Genomic DNA, 25,313 nt, shown 5'->3' with positions numbered 1-25,313 from the left:
GGAATTCTTAATTGGGAAACTTTAATGGCTCACTCCACTACAAAACCCAGGATTATGTAAAGTGCAGCCATGGCAGTTAAAGTAGAATCAAAGTGCTACAATTGTGCTGTGCAAGAGACACACGTCTCACATGTCTGCCATGTAACACGTAGTCTAGCCTCCGCAATAACATACAAAACATGTGTTTAATATGGAAAACACATCTTATAAATATTAACCCTTGCTATCATGAAAGGGGACTACACTTGTTATCAGAAAACTGCAAACGTCTGTTATAACTCTCAACTGAAATGCTCAGTATCAGAAGAAATGTTGATTACCAGCGTACATAAAACATATAGATCCACCTTGTCCCTGACAATAATTAGAAAGTAGTGTTAAGATTGCCAAGATGCTATTTAATTTAAAGTCTGCTCAGCTTTGGGTAGGCCTATCTCTGGTTACCAGGCAACTGGAGAATAAGTGCTACTCATGTTTGTGAACAGATGTTGAAACAGCAAGGGAGCAGACCACAACACTAAAGGATGAAACGCAACCTGCACTGCCCAAATTTCAAACTTGCTCGACTTATCAAAATTGCTTTCAACATCATGACAAACCGGATTCGCCTTAGGGTCACCATATGTCGGAAACGACATGATGGCGCACAAGAACGACAAACCAAACTGAGCATTTTAAAAGTCTCTTTCTGTTTCAGAGAAATGCTATTCCCAGTAATCTGGGGTAACCAAATGCAGTTAAGTACTTGAATTACAGCAAAACCACTAAAGATGGAGTTTGATAAGAACCCTGCGCTTAGAAATGCCCCCCAATTTGTATCAATGTATTAGTATACAGCTATTTCCTTTCAATCAATATGTTGGCTGCTTTCTCCTTGTAGCTCACCCAAGAGATTTGTTCCAGAAGCAGCAGAGTCAGTCAAAGATGCTGGCAAGGGTTAATAATTACAGTACAGCCATTTCTATCCTCCCAGGAAAAAAAGGATCAATTTCTTTGGCGTCTAGCAGTAAAAAGGAAATAAAAGGCTTGGAGGTAGAGAAGAAAAGCCCATTATTTATGGTACTATCCATTGTTCGACCACAAGGCGGTGCCATATCTCCATTTTAAAAAGCTGCCTGAGCGCCATCAGTGCCAGCCAGGAAGCAGTAAAAGGCCAACTCCTCTTCCACTGCAAGCTTGCTGCATTATTTAAAGGAGAAAAAGAAGAATTACAATAGCCAACCAATAAAGATTTTTCTTTTTAAAAAAATCTCTAAGTCATCTGCAGATATTAAACTGCATGCACTCCAGGGAATCTCCAAACCTATGTATCAAGATAACTGCCTTTAACACACATCTGCATGTAGCAGTGCAGGAAACCTCAGAGGCACTGAAAACCCATGCAAAATTTCACGTCCAGCTCTGCCAAATGCATTTTTAAATATTCAGAGGAGTATGTGGCATAGTTGCAGCAACACACTGCCCTACTCTTTATCACAAAGGCACTGACTTTTCTGGTTTCGTCAGGGTGGGAGCGTACAGGATTTCAGTCCCCTACAAAGCTTTCCACATTAACCTAGTCATCGAGGAACCAAAGGCATAGCAGGAGAACATGCCCAGTGTGCCAGGGAAGACACTGTTCTTATGCCAGCTTTCCTCAATCTGGCACCCTCTAGATGTGTTGTACTACAAGCCCCATTCATCCCCAGCCAACATAGTACCAAGCACTGGAGACGATGGGAGGTTTAATGCAACACATTGGAGACATGCCAGGAATTCTGGGTTATACCTTGGAAGCACAATGATGCTTCTGTGTGGATCAAGTGCATATCCTACAATATATGCTTTGAACTACTCAATCTAGGAGGAACCAGCATGGTGCAGTGGTTTAAGCATTGGACTACGGCTCTGGAGACCAGGGTTCAAAATCTCGCTTGGCCACACCATATTGGTTAAGGATGAAGGACCTCCATGAATGTGGAAAAAACACAAACGTTATTCTTTTTAACCTAAGAACACCTCTCTAGGCCCTCCAGCGCAACTCTATGGTCAACATCTGCCAGAGGTTGATCACAGAATCACACCAGAGGACCTACAAATGCCTAGAAAAGAATTTTCTCTAGGAATTTCTAGGTTCTCCAGCACAACTCTATGGTCAGCTTCTAGCAGAGTTGCACTGGAGGACCTAGAGATTCCTAGAGATAACCTATTGATCAATGCCACAAATAATCAAATCCGCAAAAGTCAAAGCCGCAAATGTGGAGGGCCAACTGTATAGAAATAAAATTTACACCAGTTTTTTAAAAAAGCAGTGCACAAAATGCCCTTGCCACCACCAAAAGCAGGTTGACATGTGGAAAGTCTCAAATCGCTTCTGCACACTCACAAAAGTGTAAAACTGAGTCTGCCTACTTTGACCAAGTTTAATTTCTCTGGACAATAGCTGCCTCGGTACCATTCCTCCCAATTTGCAACTGGTGAAAAACTGCTGAATTCTGATAAAACGTTTCACAAGCGGCCGATGGAATCAATATTTTAAAGGAGCCCTGTAATAAACTGTGGGACTGTAGCAGCCTATAAAATAAAATAAGAAATTAAAGGCTTTTTACAAAGGTCACGGAAATCTGATCGGCACCAGACTCAACCCAAGTCGGTGGCCCATTTTCTTGTGGCGCTTTACACAAAGCAATGCTAAACTGGATGTAAAAACAAAGGAGGTTACAGAACCAGTTCCTGTTGTTACTGTGTACTCTTCTTTTTGTAAGCCATGCATTCAGGAGGGGTTTTACAAGGCAAATAAGCCTTTTTCTCCATAGACAGCAAATCAAATGCGACCCCGCCTCGCGGTTATAAAATATACAGCCCATGTGGAGTCCTAGCCAGTGTCTAGACAGCAAGGAGGGGGTGTTGGGGTGAAGAAGAGAACATCAACGCATCTGTGACAAAGCAGAAGCAAGCAATGCTTCCAGGAGGTAATGACAAAGCCAGGAGGCTCCATATAGAGAACCAAAGTGATATATGAGAAAAATTAATATCTCAGAGAGATAAGGGACCAATAAAAGCTGAGCAAGGGGGAAAATCCTTTGTTTACTCACTGTCTGGTGTTAAGGCAGAGGTGTCCAATGGTTGAAAATTAATTGCAACAATGGCACCCAGTTGCCAGAGTTAGCAGATGGCAGATTTTTCAATTCCAAGTGTCTCATGAGCACAATATTTCTCTGCAGAGGAAGAATGGAAAAGCACCCAACACAGCACTGCCCAGAGAGAGATGAGACTTAGTCACAGTATTTTATCCCCCAGAAGGTAAACAACTAAGACCACTTTCTACAGTATAAAGACATTGATTCATTATTTTTACTGATGGCTGCAACAGTGAATTTCATTCTCACAGGGCAGGAAGAATAAACAAAAGGTAGGGGAAATTAAGAAAATGCTCTTTTATAGGAAGTAGGGGAAGACGAATCTGTGCTAACATTTTGGGTGAGCATCCTCAGGTTGTCATAAGTTACCTGTACAGATCAGCAAGAGGCATTCTGGGAAGCCTCACTCAGTTTCAGGACGCCAGCTCCACAAATCCAGACTTCTTTTTCAAGCTGGCCGAAAAACAAAGAGCCCGGTAATTTCATACTGTATTTATTTAATAACTAAAATTCACAAATAAAAAGGTACTTGCAAAGTCCATTTCGTTGCGTTGTCCCAATTCTCCTCCATTTTACTGCTTTCAGACCCATATGCGTAAAAAAAAAATGGGCTTGGGTTTTTATTTTTTTTTAATTATAACTTTGTATGATTGGTCAAGTTGGAGCTGAAGCACCAATGGAGAAGATGCTTGATGGAGATGAGAGTACACCCCCCGGGCCTTCCCACACACGTTTCGGAGGAACAGAAGGAGACGTGCCAGCGCCTGGTCTCCTCTGCTCCGTATTTCCCCCACCCAGAGCCATCTTTTGCATTATTATACTTCTTCTCTCAAAGTCGCTGACTGTAGCCTCTTTTACAGTTCCTCTTCTTCTGTCCCTGTGGGACTGCATACACAGTGGGCATTGTTCATTTTTAAAAACTCCTCTAGGCCATGAGCCAGCGGCAAGCAGGTCCTGTTGCAGCTCAGTGCTAGATGTCGAATGGGTGTCTGTTTTTGATATTTACTTCAGGTAGGTTGTGTGTCTTTTCAGAAGGCTGCCATTCCTTTTGCTTCCTTACAGGTTTCTCGCTCGAGCTGCTGCATACGGCTACTCGTACTCCAGGAACTGTTTGTGATAGAACAGCAAATATCTAGAAGTAGATGGAAAGACAAAACAAATAAATATACAACGTTGTTTTGACGTTACTTGCTGCAGCTGAATCCCTCCCCTTCAGCCATTTTTAAAGCAGAACGCTTTCTTATAAGGCAGGAAAGATCCCAGGGAGGTGGTTTTGCTAGCTGGCTGGCACACACAACCACACTCTCTTTTTCCTCATGGTCATGCTGTGACAGTCTAAATAATTTAAAGCCAATGACTCATCATGGTATGTACCCGTCTATTCTGGATCCGTACTAGACGGCTTAATGCTTGAAAAAAATTTGGTCTAGTTTGGTACCTAGAAAGAAGACCAGAGGACACCCAGGTGGGGCAATTGTGTGGAAATCGGGCTTCTGGATGCTGGAAGGAACTTCAGTCTATATAGGTTTTGTGTTTTGTCTCCATTGGTGGTTCCTAAATATCTAACAGCCAACATACTTCTCCTCACTGAATTAAAATTAGCAAGTACAACCAAGGTGCCTCACCTTTAGAAGTAGAGAAACAGAGTAACAAGGTCCATTCCTACTCTGAGGTCTAAATGAGTATTAAATCATATTAAAACCTCTGACTAACATATCTACCCTTTTAGTATCCTTTAAGGAGAAAATGTCAGATGTATTTATTTTTTTAAAGTGTGAACAAGATGACAGGCTTCATATTTTTGTAACCCAAGATGAATACCATAATCAGAGGCAATTCAAGATTTTAAACTATCACGCTTCTCTTCTTCCACTGATAACAGGAAAAAACATACTGTAATCTTACAAAATATAGCTTTGGATAGTGATAAGGATCCACATGCTGAAGCATTTATAAATCTTGGATGTGGTCTGCAGAGTTGCTACTATCCAGGGCTGAATATATGCCACAATTCTGTGAGGGATCAGGAAGAGTGCAGAGCCTAACTTTCAGGGAACGTCATCTTTCATTGTTTGAAAGCAAAATAAAATAAAATATTGTTTTGGAGCACTAATGCTGCCAAAACATGCTTGACAAGACATGTAGAAAACTGTCTGTGGTTGGGGTCAGGTCTGCCCTTTTATAGTAAAACCAGGATTGTGCAACATAATTAAATAAACAATAAAAAACTAACCCTGTAAAATAATGCAAAGACAAATCATGCAGTTTCTTAATCTGCATAATTTATACAGGTTGCATAACTCAGCTTTTCAAGCACTGTACTTTGATTCCTTGGGACATTAAATTTTGTTAAATACATGAGGCTCTGCTTATACTGGACGAAACAAGCCAACGTGTCGAAGCAGTAGATATCAGAGAAAACATGTGATGATTCTTCCCACCAGCCCCACACAAATTAGCCTGAGACATAGGTAAAATTTGCCTTATGCATTGGCATGTGGGCTTTCAATATATTAATGCAGCTTAGTTTCTATGCCTGCAGGACTGCCTACTATTTTGACTTACACTTTACACTTTGCTGTTTTTTTACACATCTCCATCATTCTTAATAGGAGGTTGCTCTCCAACTGTGTTTTGTGCAAGACCTACCCTTCGCTGTCTAGTACATCCTTAATGCTAGCCTTGGTGATGATGGCATCGTCACATTTGAACCACTGGTCCTTGTGTTGCCGAATAAAACTGGTATAGTGCCCGCTCTCCAGGGTTCCCTGGTGATTAACTACTGCAAACAAGGAATACCTGGCAGAAGGACAAGTGGAGAAAGAGCAATGAGGTCAAGAGACAAGAATTCAGCCATTGAAATTAATGTCATTTAAGTCTTTATAAATTTGTGCCTAAGCAAGAAATCTCCACATAGGTATGAGAGATATGAATGAATGAATAAATAAATAACAGGAAAGATAAGGCATAGTTTGTTCTCTGCCATACAGTTCAATGCTGAAGCTGCAAACTATGTTAACTACTATAGTGCACTGTTTTGTGGTAATGCACCCAATATTTTGACCAATGTCAGCTGTCTAAACTAACTATAGGCTGCAGCAACTGCGCCAAAGCATTTCTCTAACTGCCCTGACCATTGCTGGGAAAGAGGGCAGCTGACTCCTAGACCTGTGTGCCTTCATTTCTGACTTATGGTGACCCCAAGGCGATCCTATCCTGGGGTTTCCCTGGCAAAATTTGTATAGAGGAGCTTCGCCATTGCCTTCCCCTGAGGCTGAGGATATGTGACCTGCCCAAGGTCAGATAATGGGTTTCATGGCCGAGTTGGGAACTGAACTCTGGTCTCCGGAGTCATAGTCCAACATTTAAACCACTAACCCTTATGGCTCTCACTCTCAGACTTAGTTATTGATAACTCTGCTATCTGGAAAATAAATACTGTGCAAGTTGTCAAATAACACAGAAAATTTCATCTGGATTTCCTCAAGAATCTGACTTTGAATCATCTCTACTGAAGTCCAAGCAGTTAAGCAACAGAAACAGCTCAGCTGCCATGCTTCACATTCTTCAACCTACCTACTTTGTTAAAAATGAGCCTTTTGATTACTTTGCCTATAGAGTATGGATAGGGATTACCCCAATGTTTTGGAGTACAATTCCCACAATTCCTTACTTGCTGGGGTTTCTAGGAGTTGAAATCCAAAATATCTAGCAGTTCTACAGCACTGATATCCATGTCTATTATCTCAATCTCACTATCAGAAATATACTGCCCTTAAAAAATAAGACTTGTGTCCATACTGCAGTCCATGCTGCAGAAATAAAGCAGTTTGACACCACTTTAGTAGCCTGGTGAATACAGAAGTTCTCTGTCTGACAGACCAGGCTGAATATCCCATTAAACTACAAGTCTGAGAATTAGTCTGAGAATTAAACTACATGACTGAGCCATGAAAGTTAAAGTAGAGTCAAACTGCTTTATTCCTGTAGTGGGACAGACCAGTTAGCTCCTTAGTATGGCTTCCAACATAGATAGTTAAGTCAGGGTTGTACATATGTGAGTATAACAAGTGGGGGGAGTACTTTTAAATCACTGTATTGGTTGCATTGTATTACCACAGAATGTGGTAATAAGCGAGGTATAGGCTGACTCCTGAAAGAGTTCTTAGAAATACTTACATTGCCAGTGCTACTTTACAAAAGGAATCCTGAAATTTCTCATATCCTTTACTAAAGGCTCCCACCTTCTTCCTGTATCAGTGGAATTGAGCTAAAATGAGCTATACAAATTGCTGGGTAAACACAGAATGAGCTTCATTTTACAGAAGGAAAGTGTAATGTACTCAATTTGGGCTGCTCACTCACAAACACCTGTTTCTCCTGCTGCCATCTACCTATTTGCAGTTCTTCCTGTTTGCACTTTTATTGGTCTTTTAAATCTGGGACAAGCATTTTCACAACTGCAGCTCTCTGGTGGCTGTCAGGGCCAATCCAGGCTGTAAGGGACTGTATCAGGCATTTAAGACACTGTTCAATATTAGTGATAGAGCTGGATACACTAACTAATAAGAATACCCACCCCGGCCTGGCACACTCCCAACATTTTGGACTACAACTACCACCACCACTGGCCACATTGCTAAAAGGGTGATGAAATTTGTAGTCCAAAATATATGGACAGCCATTGAGGAACATTGTACTACAATTAGAAGGCAGAGGAAGACTCTGCCTGAAAATAGTCAGCAGTAACAGGGAAGAACAGTAGCAGCTTGAGGAAGAAAAACGAGTCACTCTTGGGGATTTTATGGTCAGGTATTTAAATACAACCCCCAACACATATGCTTGTATGCACACAGAGAGCTCCACAGGACATGGACCAGAGCTCCAGTGCACATCGAAGAATTTATTCTACCTGATCAAAGAGGAAGAACCATAGATTGCAGCAATACTTACTTATTATCATTGTTTAGACTATCTGCTGGCTGCTGGTACTGCCCATTCATTCTGCTCTCTTTACTGCAAGAAAAAAAACAGGCGCACACACAACACAATATATATATATATATATTCAGTGCCTTTGGAAAAGATTAGATCAATGTTAATTTCTGTTCAAAAGAGATAAACAAAATTAAAGTTAACAGCCCTTCATTTAGACTTGATAGAAAAATGTCAATTCAAGGCAAGGGTGGGCAACATGTAGCCCTCTAGACATTGTTGCATTGAGACATCCAACACCCTTGACACTAGCAAAGCTGGCCAGGGCTGATAGGAATTGCAACCCATCAGCATTTGAAGAGCCAATTTAAGCAAAACACCTGAACGTAACACCACCTAGTCAGAAGTGGGTAACATATCACCTCCAGATATTGGGCCTACAACTCCCATCATCCCATTCAACATGGCAAATGGTAAAAGACTGTGGGAGTTCTAGTCCAAATCAGCTGACAAATAAAGATTCCCCACTTCTGCCTTTTTTTGCCAATAGAACTGGTCTGAATGATAAAGAAAGGCATACTACAGTATTGATTTATTACAATACTACCACTGTGATAGCTGGGATGCATAGGAAGGCTGGTACACTATGATGGCATTTGTATGTGTGTAGCACATCTCTGCATGCTCTGCACAGTGACACATTACACCTTCCCCTAAAGGTGGAAGGACCAGGATACTGTACTTATCTGCAGTACAGTACAGAAATGAGTGGCAAATCATTCTCCTCTATAGGAGAAAATAAAAGGAACTGCACTGGGATGACAGCTAAGCCTGTGCTCTGTCCATATTGGTTCTAGTCAATCAGAACCAAGCTCTCTTTAAATCAACACAATAACAAATCAGCATAGTCCTGAATTATGAAGCTAGCATTGCCACTGGCAGTGTGAGAGGCAGAAAGAGAAATGGACCCCAATTCTTTCAAGAAGAGTTTTATCCCAAAGTTCTGTGCTACTGAACCAAGATGGGCAGGTAAAGGCAAGGCCCTATCATATCAAACATATCAAACATATGCTTAAGCATATCAAACATATGCTTATTAAGAAGATGGCAGGGAGTACAATCGTAAATTAATTTAAAAAAATGCATTCTCAAACTAATTATTGCAAATAAAGCAGACTGTAAGCAAAAATCCATGCCACTGTTTTAGGGAAGTATTCCAAGGGAAACAGTATCAGATGATACATTTACTCTGCAGAAACAAAATGGCGTGGTGGAAAGTATGGGCAGGTATGTGAAATACACCTGACAAAACAGTCTACAAAGACGTTTGTAAGAATTCGCCCAAAATAATCTGGAAGATGTACAGATAAACCTTTTAATATGAAAAACGATCACAAACAGAACTGATCAATCTAAGATGTAACAGGTCTCCTGCGTGACTTCGTGTAATGTAATTGGCTCCTGTTTCTCTTCACCAGCTGGAAACTACACATCCTTTCAGTGTGAAAAGTAGTATTGACTAGTTTACACTCACTTAGTTGCCTTTCTTTGTGCTAGGTAAAAACAGTGCAACAAGATGGCCAATGGATGGCTATGGCCACTCCAAAAGTTCCTGTCCATTACCCAATCACAATGACTCCCTATATTTGATGCTTTGTTAGAGACATGCACCCCAGGAAGTCTTTTGTGTTGAGATCATCCATGACAGATTTCATAACGATCTAAGACTAAGGGTACTTCTCCATAAATCCCAAAGCTGAAAGGAAGAGAAATTTAATCCAATTCTTTATGAAAAGGAAGTCTTAATTGCATTAGCCTCCTTTATGCTGCTGAACCTTTCCTGCTCTTTTTCATTAACATACTTTTATGTTTTTGAGAATGGCAACTGGATTACTCTGTTTCACAGGTTGCTGAAAGTTATGGCAGACCTCCTTATGCACATAGTGAGCAAAAAAAGCGTAAGCTATGATATTAGTGTCAGATAATATTTGAAACATTTAACAATGAAATGCCCACTTATTCTGACCATCAACATTAATTTAATCTTAAGTATCAAAACAATGACCAGTTTTTAAATGGTAAGACATCAACTTACTTCTGGAAGAAATTACTTGGCATCAGAAGTAGTGATTACATGCATTAACTTTGACTAAAGCTTTCAATAACTTTTGTTTCCTATGGTCAAGTACATTTTTCAACTTTTTGATGCATGTCTTTGAATCACCTAATATTTTAAGATTTGAAGAATTTACAGTTCTTAAACTAAATGGGTGGTGTATATTTGTCTGCCATTTTTCCTTTTAGCAAACAACATCAAAGTAAAGAAAACACAGATTAATTAAGTCGACTATTAACCAAATGCAGATTTAGCTATTTATAGATGTTTCAATTATTTGAGTGAATTCTACACCTTAAAGAGAGTATGGAATTGAACCTCTCTTTTTGGCCCAGGAGTGCTCTCAATCAAGTTTTGAAATGCACGATGCAACCTGTTTCCATCCAGGTTGCATCGTGCATTTTGGCGCTGGCTTCATAAAACTGGCTCCAAAACGGCTCTCTATCTTGAAAAAGTGCCTTCTGAGAGAACAGTTTCTCACACATACCTGGAAGCCATAAAAGGTGTCATGTCCAGCTCCAGTGGAAAGGAAACATATGTAGTGATCTTTCGCCTCAGTTTGGCTGAGTGTTCAAACCGCTAGAAGAGAGCAAGGAGTTCTTTTAGAGAAAAGAGATGTTCACATAACTTAGTGGCTGATTCAGGTGGAAAGAAATGGTGCTAAAACTCTTTAAATCAAGTGTGGGCAACCTGTGGTTCGTCATGTGTTTTTGGACCACAGCTCCTATCCTTGTTGGTTGACAGCCATGGCAGCTGAGTTTGAAGGAGCTAGAATGTGACATCATCTGGAAGGCAAGAGTTTTACTGTTGAAAGACAATTTGCATGGCTGTGCAACACTCCATGAAGATCTCTCCTCCCAGAAGGAACAGTGACTAAGCATACCAAATATGAAAACAACTTTTTAAAGTTCAAGTCTGTGTGAGAAAGCATCCAGAACTCTTATCGTACAGGAATGACTTTTTTTTCTGCCAGCAGACATTTAGATTACTGGCTTGAGTAGGATGTTTATAACTGGGTTTTTAATGAGTATTCGCCTGTTTTTTTCTTGTCTCTGTTTTTGAAATGTCATGTATCATCCAAACACACAGAGCCCCATTTTGTATTTTTGGCAAAAATTCAGATGTTAATGCAAGATAACTCAAGACCTCCCCAACGCGATGGCTAAGTTCTCCCTTTATCAAAAAGTGAAAAGGAGACACTGAAAGTATCACAGTCTGACAAGAAACAAACAGGAGGGAAAAGTATTTTAAAAGACACAGATTAATTGCTGTGTAATAAGCTTCATACTTTCAGTATCATTTGAGAGGAACGAGACAAAATGATGAGAACAGGGAACAAAAAGTTGAATGAACTGTTCTTTAAAATGGCAGCACTTCTTTTCATTTCTCAGGACTCCTGTCCTATTTACATTCTCGGTTAATTACTCTCAGCTTAAAGCGCCATAACAATTCCCAAGCAACAGATCAGGCTGTTTTTTTCCTTATTTAAAAAAGAAGAAAATCACAGAGATTAGCTATCCTTTTGCATTTCTGCTCATCTTTTTTTTTTTTTTGCTGCATTATTAATATTGTCGGAATGTATGCCTTCATAATGAATTGGATATTATAGTTAAGCTATAAATAACTTACAGTTTTATCATTACAACAGCTGCTGGAATTTAGCAATATTAGCTCACCAGCATCTGAATGCTGTTTTGATGCATAAAATATTAAAATCTTAATTCTGAGCAGACAGAATGACAAGATGATTCATGGCGAGAGATTCCCCTTTGCCTTTCAGCACAGATATGCTGCTTCAGTTTTAGAAAAACATATTTCTTGGTACTCTGGGTTGTGAATGGACTAGATCTTATGCATTTACCTGAAGGTATAAAGAAAGGTAGCAGGCCCTGTACTGTGCGATCCAATGATGCATCTACATTCTAATACTATGATAAAATTGCTGACAAAGCCTTTTCAATGCACTAGTGCTTAGAGCCATTACAGATCTGTCTTGGGTATGTCAAGAATGTGTTAAAACCATATAGTGTGCTCGTGTCATTTGGCAAAGACCACTTTTTAAAAGAAGGTTTATAATATGTAATTGTTCTCAGGGAGGCTTCTTATTGGGGTGCGTGCTTTCTTTTTTCAATTTTGTATGCTTTTATACTCTTTTAAATACAATATTTTAATTGTTTCAAAAATAGTATTGTTGGGTTTTAACTGATTTCTTCTATGAGCTGCCTTGGGTCCCAATCGGGGAGAAAGGCAGCCTATAAATGAAACAAACAAACAAATTCTCATCTGCTTTTGAAGAGGCCTCTGGGAACTCAGGACTGAGACCATGAGGTTCTTGTCTGAAATCACCATTCTCCCAGCTGTGGGATGGATTTCCTCAAAGGGTGGTGGACTCTCCATCTTTGGGGGTATTTAAACAGAGGTTGGATGGACATCTTTTAGGAGTGCTCTTGTGTATTCCTGTATGACAGGCAGTGAATAGGTGGCCCTTGTGGTCTCTACGAACGCCCAAGATTCTGTGATTCTATGGAAGCTAGTCAAGCCCATGAAGTACGGTCCATCTTCTTCAATCATGACATAGCAACTTACTTTGAGATGAAAACAGGCCACGATAGGTAATTTCTTCATAGTGAGTTGTTTGGTAGATTCCTGGTAGCTATGGCAACCACTACATTTAATTTTGGCACTGCTTCCTAGATGTTCTGGCCTTGTAAACCTGTGGAAGGGGGGATAATCAGCATAGGCATCAAATTCCATTCCACCCCAAATTTCTTTTGTTCACTTAGCAGGAAAGCACACAAAAGATTTTAGCTTGAGTTCCTTAGCAGTTTTCCTTCACAACCACTGTTCCGAAATGATTACCATTTCTCAGCTTGCATCCTGTTACCTATTACTGTATATTAGAAAGCCTTGAGAAAAAAACACACTTATAGTACAGACATTTGCACAAGCTGATACAGAAGTCATTTACATTCTCTTTGTGGAGCATCTACCCACAGCGTTGACCTGCATGATACCATGCTTTTCTACAAATGGTCTCACAATTTAAAAACACATCTACCCAAAAGCAATTTTGATTCAGTTACTAATTTGGCTGTCTCCCACAAAATGATCACCATCAGGAAAGATGGTCATCCACAAAAATGGGATAATAAGCTTTTGACTAGGTGGTTTGGCTAGTATTTTCTGTTTGTTTGAGCAAAATCATGCCTTTTGTAATTGCAATGTAAAGTTAAATTTTGGCAGAGCTTATGTTATCCTGTATGACCAAAATGTAAGATTCCTTCTTCAAGGCCAAATGCTGTGAAACAGAGCCATGCTTAAGCAGGAATACTTTGGAAGAACATATAAGGGACAATGTACATAGAAAAGGATTCAAGGTCTCATTTTGAGATATTTTTTCACAGTTTGTAATCTGTAAAACCAAGACACCTCACCCTTAATTTTGTATTATTCATATTGTAGTAAACAGGTCACCAAACTAGCTTAGCTGTAAGTGCCAAGTGCTTTAAGGAGTTTAAGCTACTTCTGCTACTACCCTTCCTGCCTTGTGTTTCAAGACACAAATAGACAAAAAGGTTGAAAACATGAGCCTTGGTAAATATTGGAACTGTAAGGTAATAGTCGAAGGCTTTCATGGCCAGAATCCATAGTTTTTTGTGTGTCTTTTGGGCTAAGTGGTCATGTTCTAGAAGAATTTATTCCTGACATTTCACCAGCATCTGTGACTGGCATCTTCAGAGAAGATAAGGTAATACTTAGGAGACAGGTCTATTTTCTCACTGAAGCAACGAATCTGTGTTTGGGCTGTAAGGATTTGGATTGCAGGTGAAGGGATCATGCTGAAAGTTGTTCCACACAAATGAATTCTCTGTATACATCTGCCACTGGCTGGAGGAAGACGTCATCATCAAGAGAACCTGTGTGAGCAATCTGAATTGGTACAGCTCAAGACACAGGTTAGCCACTGCAGTAAGACCAAAGCCACACAGAATACATGAGAGCTCCAGAAGAAAGGGTGGGAATGCCAGATGTCACTGAACTACTGTGCACCATCATCCCTGACCACTGGGCTACTGGTAAGAATGGGGACCAAAATAAATCTGGAAGACCACAGGTCTCCTGAATGTGTGGGTTTCTACTGGATTTCAGGGGAATATTAGTAGACGTCCTCCCTTTAGGCCTCCCTGTTCAGCATAGAAAGGCTGATGATTGAAGAAAACTGGGAGCAGGGTTTGTGTGTGCATCTATTGCACTTCCCTGCTTTTTGCCTTCTCTTGAACTGTCTGAATAACTGGGCTTGCCTGGGCAGGCTTCATATTATGGAAAAGAGCCTAGATTCTCCTGGAATTGCAACCTCTCTCCTACCAGCACAGCTGATAGGCGTTTAAACACTCTTACTTCTGAATCTGGAAGAAGAGCGGCTAAGCTTAATTCCAATTAGGGGAAACAAGCCAAATTGAAATCAGTTTATGAAGCAGAACTTTCTTCATTAATAATAATTAAGATTAACTACAGTTTGGGGCTTAGATGACAAGGCAAGCTGTGGTTGATCTCAAATTAAATGGAAGTTTCCAATCTCCCCTTGCAGTCTTGCAAAAGACTAGGACCGAAGGGCAAGAGTAGACTCATTCTCCTTACACTATATCATAGTTTAGCATTACATCAAAATCAGCCAAGTAAGATACTTCATTCTAAGGTTATCAAGTGAACTCAGCTGAACATGCATTACCATTACAAAGTAGTTTATTTTGAAACATGGGTGACACAGTTTGAAATTGTTTTTAAGGTCAACCAAGCATGGAAATGGTAACATTTCCATTGGCCAGCAGAGCATTTCCCCAATCAGTAAAGACTTTTTTTGGGAGGTGAGTGGGTAGAAAGGTCAGTAAAAACATCTGGGACAGAATATAAGTGTTCATAAATAATGAATAGTATGGAGATTTCTGTCTCATACTTATGTAGTTTTCTTAAATATATGAAGAAGATAACTTACAATCAAGAATCTGATGGAACTGGTGTTCACTACTATTATGTGATGTCGACTGCTTTTGAAAGGTGTGTATAAGATCACTGGCAAATGCATAGTCTTTAGGGAATAAAGAATTAAAAGTGTGAAAATGTCTTTGATGAATAAAAAAGCACACCACCATGACACTGCAGTGGAACATCTCTCTGGAGGAGGGGTGGGGAAGTATGGACCTCCAGATAGTGTATGACTTCAACTGATGAGCATGCCTAAGCATCTGGAGTCTAAGCTAGGGTAGCTAGGAATGGCATCCCAACATCTGGAGCGCCACAACTCACATACCCTTTAAAGGAGTTATCACACAGAACTCTTTACTAAAAAATAATAATGAATAAACATAAAGGCTTCACAGTATTCTAGCAGTGATATGAATATGTCAGCTATGCTGACCTACAAGAACAACTGTCCTCTTCCTTTCTCAAAACAGAAAAGCTGCAAAACAGAATGAGAGTAACTGCCTTAATGGTAGCATGCTATCACATATACATTTCTTGAACTCTTAAGAAGCTATCCCACTCTTTTTGGAGGTAAGAGACACTGTATTCCTGTATGTTTACATATATTCTATATGTTTGACAGAGTCTTTGGTAAGGGATTTTTCAATCTCCCCATACAACATTCTCATTCTAGATGGCACCTCAAAATCTACTGAGTGGCATGGGTGGCACTGGATTGGATGCAATAATAGCCTGCCTACTTTGAAGCTTGTTTGACACTACTCACATACTGATCTTAGTCAAATTCAAGTCTAGACACGACTATTTCCAATGAAGTTCAGGACACCCAACTTATATTGCAATGATTTCTTCTACCCTGTAAGCTTTACTACTGTAAGGAGACTGAAAATGCCAATGGGTGGCAACTGAAGCTAGGGATCTTGCTCATTTTATCTTTCCCATTGGTTGGATCATGACACACTCCTGATATTCACAGACTTGGGTGTCTCTGTTGATCATTACAAAAGGGGTATGTTTTAGTGCCAAATGATGATGAACAGCATTGAAGCTGATCCACATTCTAAACTACTGTAATCAAGCTGTCATCAGGTGAAGACACTTGTTTTAGTCTACACACAAGCTTCCGTCAATTTATAGTACATGCTTAATTTCTGTCTGGGCCCGTTTTCCTGCAAGTGAACTGAACTTCTCTGCAAGATGATTCAGCAGTTACAACTGCAGCTGAGGTGCTGTTTTTTTCCTTGGCCATTTGCCTGAAAACTGCTTGTCTGCAGACAAAAGGAGTGAAGTTAAAACCATCCTCTTCAAAAGGCTGTCTGCCACATTTGTACCTTCGCAAGCAATCTGTGAGGGTGGTGGTTCCTGACACGTGGCTCTCCCCATTGACCACACTGCCATCGCTGCCTGGGCTCAGAGGCCAAAATGGGGTAGAGGAACCTGGCAAGTCCAAACTGATGTCCCAGAACGGATCTATCGTTGTGGAAACACCACTAGGGAGAAAGAGAGAGAGAGAAATACACCCACTTGATTACAAAGCAATTCACTGGTGGAGGGATGATTCACATATTCCACATCTGAAGGTACCCTGAAATGTTCATTATGAAGCCATGGAGGGGGTGGTCGGTCTGAACAACCTACATATTAATAGCCCCTGAAATTTTCTCATTTTTAAAAGCAATTTTAATACACAACATTTCCACAATCCAATTCTAGCACATATAAACTGAGAAGGAAAACCCTCTCATGGCAGCATTTCCTCCTGAAAGATGTAAGAAACTGGGTGGGGAGACTGGGTATTTCACCTCTAGAGGGTGCTCAGACTACAGAAAACGCCTCAGTGAAAACCAGCTTCTGTATTTTACAAGTGATTTTTAAAACATGCTAAAAGAGGGCAGAATTTTAGGTGATGTACAACAATATCAACCACTACATTTGACTGGCAATAGGAATCTAATCACTCAAATGATGCTGCCCATTAGGTTTAGTGGTTCAGAATCCACTGAGAGTCTGACAGCTCCAGTTTTCACTTAAAACAAATACATTTCTAGCTCACAGAGTTGCCAGTGGTAACAGAACAGATTTCCACTATGTCCACAATACCAAACTGTTTACCTACTTCTGGTTACACACTTGCCTGAATATTGTATGCAGCATGCCATAATGGACAGTAACTAGCAAAAAGGCAATGTAAATAGAACAAGGTTTTCATATTTCAGAACAGCCGATCTAAGATGTTGTAAAGGATAAGATGTCTCCCTTGCCACAACCCCACCCCAAAATAAAAATTTAAAAACCTATATACAAGAAGTGACGTAATTGGCAGCTGAATATTACTTCAACCCCAACTAGATGCACCATACCTGAGGACAGATGGATGGCTTAGAAGGCACAGGGCAAGCTGTGCAGCACATACACATTTCCCTGCTTCCTAGCATTTGCTGCCTGAGGTGGACACCTCCTTCAAATGGTCGGCCTAACTTTGTTTGAAGACCATCACAGATGTATGACATCCATACCAAATATAGTGTAATTAAAAGGCTCACCTAATAACTATTAAAGAAAAAGCAGTGAAAAACAAAACCGTATCTTCATATTTTGCACCCAGGCAGCTAAATATTAAACTGCTTTTGCAAAATTGTGTTCTATTTTTCTCCTGACTTGGAAATGTTCACTTAATGTGCTTGTTTCAATGTGACATCCTTACTTAAGACTGGAAGAATTTCTGTGATTGCCCTTATCATCCCTCTGTCTTATCCCTTTGAATAAAATATCACCATTTATATACTTTCAGATTCATGTTGAAGCACTAACATTAAAGCAGCAGATATTTGCAGTATGTAAAGAAAACAGAGATCTGGAAATTACCAGATTATAATGATGGTATGGGTAAGTCTCACCAATTTATGGAGTATGTGATCCTATGTCACAGACCCTTAATCATAGTTAAGAGACTGGGACTGCTATGCCCAGATCAGAATGGGGAAAAGTGGTGGTTCAAACTACTGCACAGAGGGCCAATTAAAATATATATTTAAAGAACATCAACATGAACATCAACATGAACATCAAACAATTCTAAGAGGGAGAGGGGATTGAAACCACCCTCCCATCATCTTCATCATTATCATCACTTTATTTGCATTCTGCCCTTTCCCCAAAATGTGGACTCAAAGCAGCTGACAAGCTTTTTTAAAAAATTAAATATAGTGCTCTTAAAAACAATGCAGTCCTCTTGCAACCCTCTTCTTAGCAGTCTTAGTTTCTAAAAGCCTGTCTGAATAATAAAAAGTCTTTGCCTGCCAATGGAAGAACAGCAATGAGAGGACCATTTTAGCCTCCCTAGGAAGGGAGCTGCAACCACTGAGAGAGCCTTCTCTCATGTCCCCATAAACTGTACCTGTGAAAATGCTAGGAATGAAAGAAGGGCCCCTCCTGCAGATCTCAGAGACCAGGCAGCCTCATTTGGGGACATTTCATTTGTTAGATATTATGAACCCAAGCTGTATAGAGCTTTATAGATTATAACCAGAACTTTGTATTATGCCTAGAAACAGACTGGCTACTCCACCCACGCAACACACATGTAAGAAAAAAGCCACCCTCCTAGCCAATTTTCTGCTTGAAGTCAAACTAAATTATGTACATCAATTTCAGGTTGCCAGTGACTGTGGGTGAAAACTGACCTCAGCCCCAGGCAGAGATACCCACCTTTTCTCCAGCATCCTCAGGCATTGGATAATATGGGGTGAGGAGTGATGGCAAGTTTCTGAAATAAAAAGGTCTCTGTGGGCTGTATGACTGGCTCTCTGTCCCTAAGCTAGTCTGTTGCCCTCAGGTGGGGGACTGTTCTGTCATCACATTTAAAGCAAAAAACAAACAAACCCATATCCAGTCCCAGTCCGCTTCTGTACATTGTTTGGGAGTGGCACTTAGTCCTTCACTTTGGGCAACCAACTGTCTTTGCTCAGCTCTTTCTAACCAACTCTTACTGTTAAGATTCAAGATTGTCTGCATAGCCAGGTCTTTACTGGAGTCTTCTTCCAAAGTCTTCAGATCAGTTTTGTAGTCTCATGAATCCCAAAATCAAGTGACAAATTCTGTATTTAAAAAACAAAATTTTGTCCTTGAAAAACACACAGAAAAAAGGATTTTACTTACTGGCAGACTTGGCAAGTGACATCAGACTGTAGTCCACCTGTGAAGATTTGGTCTATGATGCAGTTACAGTGGTTGGGGTTGTTGGCTTTCTTCCCATTATCGTCACCTGAATGAAAGAAAATGAGAAGACATCATTTCCAAGCTTCCTAATGTGTGTATGCAAAGGTACTCAAAAAGGCTACACACAGCAGAATCTCCACATATGGATAATTCCTCCTTTTTGCTATTGTGCCCTGACAAAATGCAAGGTGTAAGGTATACATTTTGTTTTGTCAAAAGCAAAAGCCCAACCAAGTGATGAAGTTAACTGAATGTTATTCCTTCATCTGCACTGAGCTGAGAGAATCCAGAGCAAAGAGTCAATTAATCCAGAGTGTATTTGGACTGAGCCTATGACATAACTTTGATAGGGTAATATGAACCTGCCTGAGTTTTGACACCTTCAGAGAAACAGTTTATCTTGGTTCTAGAAACCTTACAGGTAATTTCGATTACTTTATATTCTGCCTTTATCCCAAGACAGCTTACATCAAAACAAATGATACCTAAAGATTTTTGGTGAAGATTTGAGAAGGGGCCTTCTTGGTGGCTGTTCCCAGGCTGTGAAACCTCCTTTCATGGGAGGCTATGCCACCCCTTCTATACTTTTCTTTTGCTGGCAGAAAAAGACTTTTCATTTAGCCAGGATTTGTGCCATAAACGGGTTGCTATGGAAGGGTATTTTAATGTGTCTGTGTGTGTTACACCGTCTGTTCTTTTTATATTTTGGAATGCTTTTAAACTGCTTGGATTCAGTATTTAGTTTTATCATGGTAGCTTGTGTAATTATTTTAAAATTGTTCTTCGGTGTTATAAATTATTGGTTTTAGATCCATTCTACTTTAATTCAAGTTGTAAGCCACCCTGGATCCTACACTGAGACAAAAGCAGGCAATAAAATAAAACTATTATTAATTACTGCTAAAATAAACTACTATCCATCAGGAGGATGGCTTTGCTTGATCTATTCCAAGGCTCGCTTCCAGAATAGGCAGCACTGCTAAAATGGTTAGGAAAATGACTGCTTTAACCCAGTTTAAAAGGGACAGTGAACAATTCATGCATTTAAAAAAAAAAAATCCAGCCTTTCCAGGCAAAATGTGAGCCTGCCCTTCACTTAAGAAAATTGCACATGCAATCACATACGCTACACAGATGAAAATGCTGAAGGTAGGCAGAAAAGGAGATATCAGCAACTTTAAATAATTTACCGTTTTGTAGCATAATATGGCTACCCTAACATGACTATAAAGCAAAGTCAAGCTCTACTGTAACAGACAGCATTACTGTAACCTAGACTCCCTTCTAACTAGTATTATTAACAAGCTTCAAATCCTGATAAAGCAAGTAAATTTTCCAACTTTAACAAAGATTAATGTCAATGTCTCTTTAAACAACTCTTAAGCCAGAAGCAGGCAGCAATGTATTAACAATGCCTTTAACTGTAGGTTAGACTAACCAAATTTCTTGCCATTTTAGGATTTTAAGGGCGATTAACAATTTTGGATAAATAGGAACCCCATAAGCTTGAACTGTAACTAATATCTCTGCTGAAATATCCTTAAACCAGTCGTAAAGTAAGCGGGGAAAACAAGCATCTGGTCTTATAAACCACACAGTCTCTTTACTCCAGTTCAGAAAGGCTTTCATAAAGGTGTTACAATGCATACTACTTTACACAGAAATAACTAGCTAAAACCAACAAGGTACTAGATAAAAATATAGACCTATCTTAAACTCAGATTGCCACAGGAACATCCCCTCAAAATAAATTACAGTATATTAAAAGATATACATATAAGGGAACTATGTCTCAAAACTATTTGAAAACAGCCCAGATCTTACAATAATGTGCAAAAAAATCCAAGTTATTGCAAGGAGTTCCTCACCCTCAAATGGGATGGAAAGATTTAAGGCAACTGGGAGAAGAGTGTTTAACTAATATTTACTGTAACACATTAACATATTTTCAAGGAAAGGTGTTGCCAGCTACAAATAAACTAAAATGCAAATTAGTTTATAAGATGCCAAACTCCTTCAGATTCTCTTGAATTCCAGTCTTTTTAGAAGTGAAATACTAAGCTTGCACAGCATTTCACTAGTAAACAATTGGCCTATCAAAAGAGATTCAAATTTTCATTCAGACTAAGGGATTTCACTCAACTGTAAAGAACATACAATAGGCTCTCTGTTTTCTCTTAAGGAGCCATGCAAAGTTGCATTACTTCATCAGCTGTGGAGAGGGAGGCACAGACATATATGTACACAATAAGGGATACAAAACTATTACCGTATTGCTTTGATTTCACTTATTTTATACAGATCATTTATAACTGTAAGATCAAATTATTTAAGATGTCAATTCATATGCTTTAGCAAAAAGGAAAAGTGTTAATCCTTGCATCTGAAAAGCATTTCTTCCTCTTTAGATTTTGTTATCTTCACAAAGAACAAATGGCCTCTTCACATTTCCACTGGCTTCCAGGTAACATCCCTACAGGAGATGCTTAATAGACAGCCATTTCTGCCCACAGGAGAATAAGATTGCTCCCTTTTCAATTACCCAAGTCAACAAAGCTCGCTGAGGTGGGGGTCTCAAAAGACTATTCTGTAACTTGCTCACAGCAACACAAAAAGGTATTACCCATTCACTGGGCTTCCCATGACACCTGGCAGGAAAAACTGAAATTACCACCTACTTGCATCTGTCAATATGTAAAGCAGCAGCAGGAAAATAAAGGCTGCATTATGTGGCATTAAGTTCAAGAGATGAGTTGTGCCCAACTGTGAGATCAGAATACGGAGAAACAGAATGGTTCCCATTTGGCAAAGGGGTCTGGCAAAGCTGCATTTTATCTACCTACTTGTTCAACTTGTAAACAGAAAATATCATAGGAAGAACAGGCTTAGACTTAGAAGAAGAAGGAGTGAAGATAGGAGGAAGGAACATCAACATTGTAAGATATGCAGATGGGGCACCATACTACTGGAGGAAAACATTACAGACTTGGAATGATTACTAAGGAAAGTTAAAGAAGAAAGTTCAAAAGCTGAACTTACTTACTGCTGAACATAAAGAAAACAAAAATAATGACCGTGGAGGTTTTACATAAATTCAACCTAGATAATGAAATATCTTGTTTTGAGAGAATATCTTGTGAGAGCAACAAATGTGCTACTTAAAAAAAAGCATTCCAGGAGATAGCCAGCAACACTTGATGCATCTGATGAAGTGGATTCTAGTCCACAGAAAGTTATGCCACAATCAGTTTGTGTTTAGTATGTTAAAAGATGTTTTTGTCCTCCTTTGTCCCACCCATAAATACAATTTTTTCAGATGCAGCTGTTCAGCCTTATCTAGATTGGCCCTTCCTTTAGATGTGAAACCCGACACCAAAATATCCGTAATATAAACAATTTTTCCAGCTGGAATTTAAGATAGGATATGCAAGGAGAGTAAAAACAGAAACAGATGAGTCAAGGTATCTCATGCCTTTTAAAGGGTGTTAACAGTATAATGCTTCTAATATATTGGCAAGAAATAAAAACTGAGTATGGTGAATGCCTCAGTTACTCATTCTTATGTGTGAAGTGACCCTAGAAGACATACATCTCAGCACAAGCCTTACCTTTGCAGTGTCGATGTAGCACATCTAATGCAGCAATGAGGAACTCATGCGCATCCTGTTGCTCGTACCCTGCTAAATGCCGTGCATGCGTCCATACCAGGTGCAATAACCTATATGGAATGTGAGGAGATCGGTGCCCAGAGTAGAACTGCTTGGGAGATGGGGCAGGGAGAAGGAACAAAACAAGACAGTGAAATGTTTTCCATTTCCTTCAACAACAACAAAAAACACAAAATGCCTTTTTTTTTAATGTGAACAATGACACAAATCTCAGGTGAGAAATGCTTAACTTTTTAAACCCACTTTCAAAAACTGCTTATGAATCCAACACAATTAATAGATTTGTCCTTTTGTGCCTTCAAACCATTTCCGATTTATAGCGACCATAAGGTAGGGGATTTCCATGGTTGATGAGGATTAGAATCTGGGTTTCCTGATGTTCTAGTCCATCACTCACACCACTAACTATTAGCTGACAAAGCTTTTACGTATTAGGGGAAATCAGCCGGATATGCAGAGAGATTGGGCAGCTATCGCCTGCACCAACCCTAAAAAACACAATAGTGCAATTCCTCTGAGTTTTTTCAGATTTTGGACCACGAAATCCAGAACACTGCACTCATGATAAAACATGCACATCCTCCTATATCTCTCTGGGGAGTTCTTCTACAATGACCTGGATTCCAGCTCAGTAATATGGTCATATACATAGTCAGTAAACTGCCCAGCCAACTAGTCATTTAGAGAATGGGGGAGAAAAAGGAAGCATCCCTCTTAATTTTCAGATTTGCATGCATATAACATAATGTATATAACCGGGTAGTTCTGCTTGCACAACATACCACATCTTTGGCTTGAAACTACACTGCAGTAATGCAAGAATGCAGAAATGCCCATTATGTACTAAAGAATCAACAGGCAACTGTCAGATGCCAAAAAGAATGACACTAAGGCATTACAGCCCAGGTTTTGTAATTTAAATCTACTGACACAGCTACCGTGCCAATATATTTCAAGGAGCTGCAGCAATATAACTTTCCTGTTCTGTCATTTCTTGCAATTAGCCCCAGCACTATCCAGTTATTTTACCCACTAACATTTTCCATAATTACTTCACTGCAGCCACTGGATTTTCCCCTCTTTTTTATAGTGTAGTAATTCATTAGGATAAAACAGAATTTTAAGCACAGCTCTCTCAAACTATTGGCTGTTATCGTGCAAATGCTCCCAATCATCATGCTTGAAACTGCAGGATCTGCACAGATGTTATACTGAGCAAAAGTGTTTCTGCATTTCGTTTAAGCTGTTCCCCTGTCGCCAAAGGACCTTCGCACGGATGCAATTCTGAATGTGCATTATTTCAGCAGAGAAGAAAAAGCTAAGAGGCAAAACAGACACTTGAAGGATAGCATTGATCCTGCCTTTTGATGTGAAAAGGCAAGATAATACTAGAGTAAGAAAGGTAACAGAGAGTGGGAAGGTGACTCAAAAAACCCAAGTAAGATATACATGTAGCTCATGTAAACAGCTATACTGAGGAAGCTTATAATCAGTATAGTTAACTGCACATAGGTAAGTTAAAAATTCTGATGCTTTCTCATAGTATAAACTACAGAGGACAGTATGCCTAGCAGATAAAGACCTTTAGTTATGTCTGATTTCTTATCTCTGCATATCCTTGGGGTCAAAGCTTCATTTTAACGTTCACTGGGTGGTTTTATTATCTTTTGGTAAACACCAAGCTAGAAATGAAGACTGGATAAAGAGGAAACATTTCCTTCTAAGCCTCCCTAATCTAGGACATTATGGCTGGTGCACACATAGTGGTGCTGCTCTCATAGCTGCAGTTAAAAGGCTGTTGGAGGAAATGCAAAGAAGTTAGGAGAGTGGACTGCCCTCTTCTTCCTCCTCAGCCATGGTTAAGCAATACATCTGGGTAAGAACTCTGGTTAAGCAGTGAGCTTGATCCACCTTAGCTGTATCCATTTATCCCTTCCCTGTGGTTAAGGATGGAGAGAGGGCAAAGGGAGAGCAATCTTATGGCTGGCTCCTGGTTTCTTAAACATGATTAAAACATCTATTGTATCTGTTCTACCCTGTTCAGATTAGATAATTCTCCATTTTATGCACACAAGCAGCGAGCAAAAAGGACAGCTAGTCCAAGGTTGTAAACTGTCCTGTCTGTGTCTTAGTACGATAAGTACTGTGCATATGGAAGGTCTTGTTGTGGAGCAACAATTTGGACTAACTGTCCTTCTTGCCCTCTGTTTGTGTGCATACAAGGAAGAAGAATTATCTTCCACTATTCAACTTTGTCCTCTTACTCCACCTGCT

General features: G+C 39.7%; 1 protein-coding gene across 4 annotated transcripts in view; it reads right to left on the bottom strand.

The window, feature by feature from the left end:
* Positions 1 to 3,596: 3,596 nt before the first annotated feature.
* The window catches only part of USP22 (ubiquitin specific peptidase 22), an 83,366-nt gene continuing 61,649 nt past the window's right edge, over positions 3,597 to 25,313 (bottom strand). For 2 of the 4 annotated variants that reach the window (XM_042437459.1, XM_042437460.1), the window contains exons 7-15: positions 22,980 to 23,127; positions 19,312 to 19,417; positions 16,485 to 16,643; positions 12,757 to 12,883; positions 10,658 to 10,749; positions 8,073 to 8,135; positions 7,299 to 7,370; positions 5,769 to 5,918; positions 3,597 to 4,251 (exon numbers count right to left, since the gene is read on the bottom strand). In XM_042437459.1, coding sequence (XP_042293393.1) covers positions 4,209 to 4,251; positions 5,769 to 5,918; positions 7,299 to 7,370; positions 8,073 to 8,135; positions 10,658 to 10,749; positions 12,757 to 12,883; positions 16,485 to 16,643; positions 19,312 to 19,417; positions 22,980 to 23,127 — 960 coding nt within the window. In that variant the 3' untranslated portion in view covers positions 3,597 to 4,208. The remainder of the gene's footprint in view (positions 4,252 to 5,768; positions 5,919 to 7,298; positions 7,371 to 8,072; positions 8,136 to 10,657; positions 10,750 to 12,756; positions 12,884 to 16,484; positions 16,644 to 19,311; positions 19,418 to 22,979; positions 23,128 to 25,313) is intronic. The other 2 variants (XM_042437457.1, XM_042437458.1) reach the window with 1 other exon arrangement.

This window comes from Sceloporus undulatus, chromosome 8 (assembly GCF_019175285.1).
Source record: "Sceloporus undulatus isolate JIND9_A2432 ecotype Alabama chromosome 8, SceUnd_v1.1, whole genome shotgun sequence".
In the NCBI taxonomy this organism is placed as follows: domain Eukaryota; kingdom Metazoa; phylum Chordata; class Lepidosauria; order Squamata; family Phrynosomatidae; genus Sceloporus; species Sceloporus undulatus.
The sequence above is the reverse complement of the archived record's forward strand: the minus strand, read 5'-3'. Positions and strand labels throughout refer to the sequence as shown.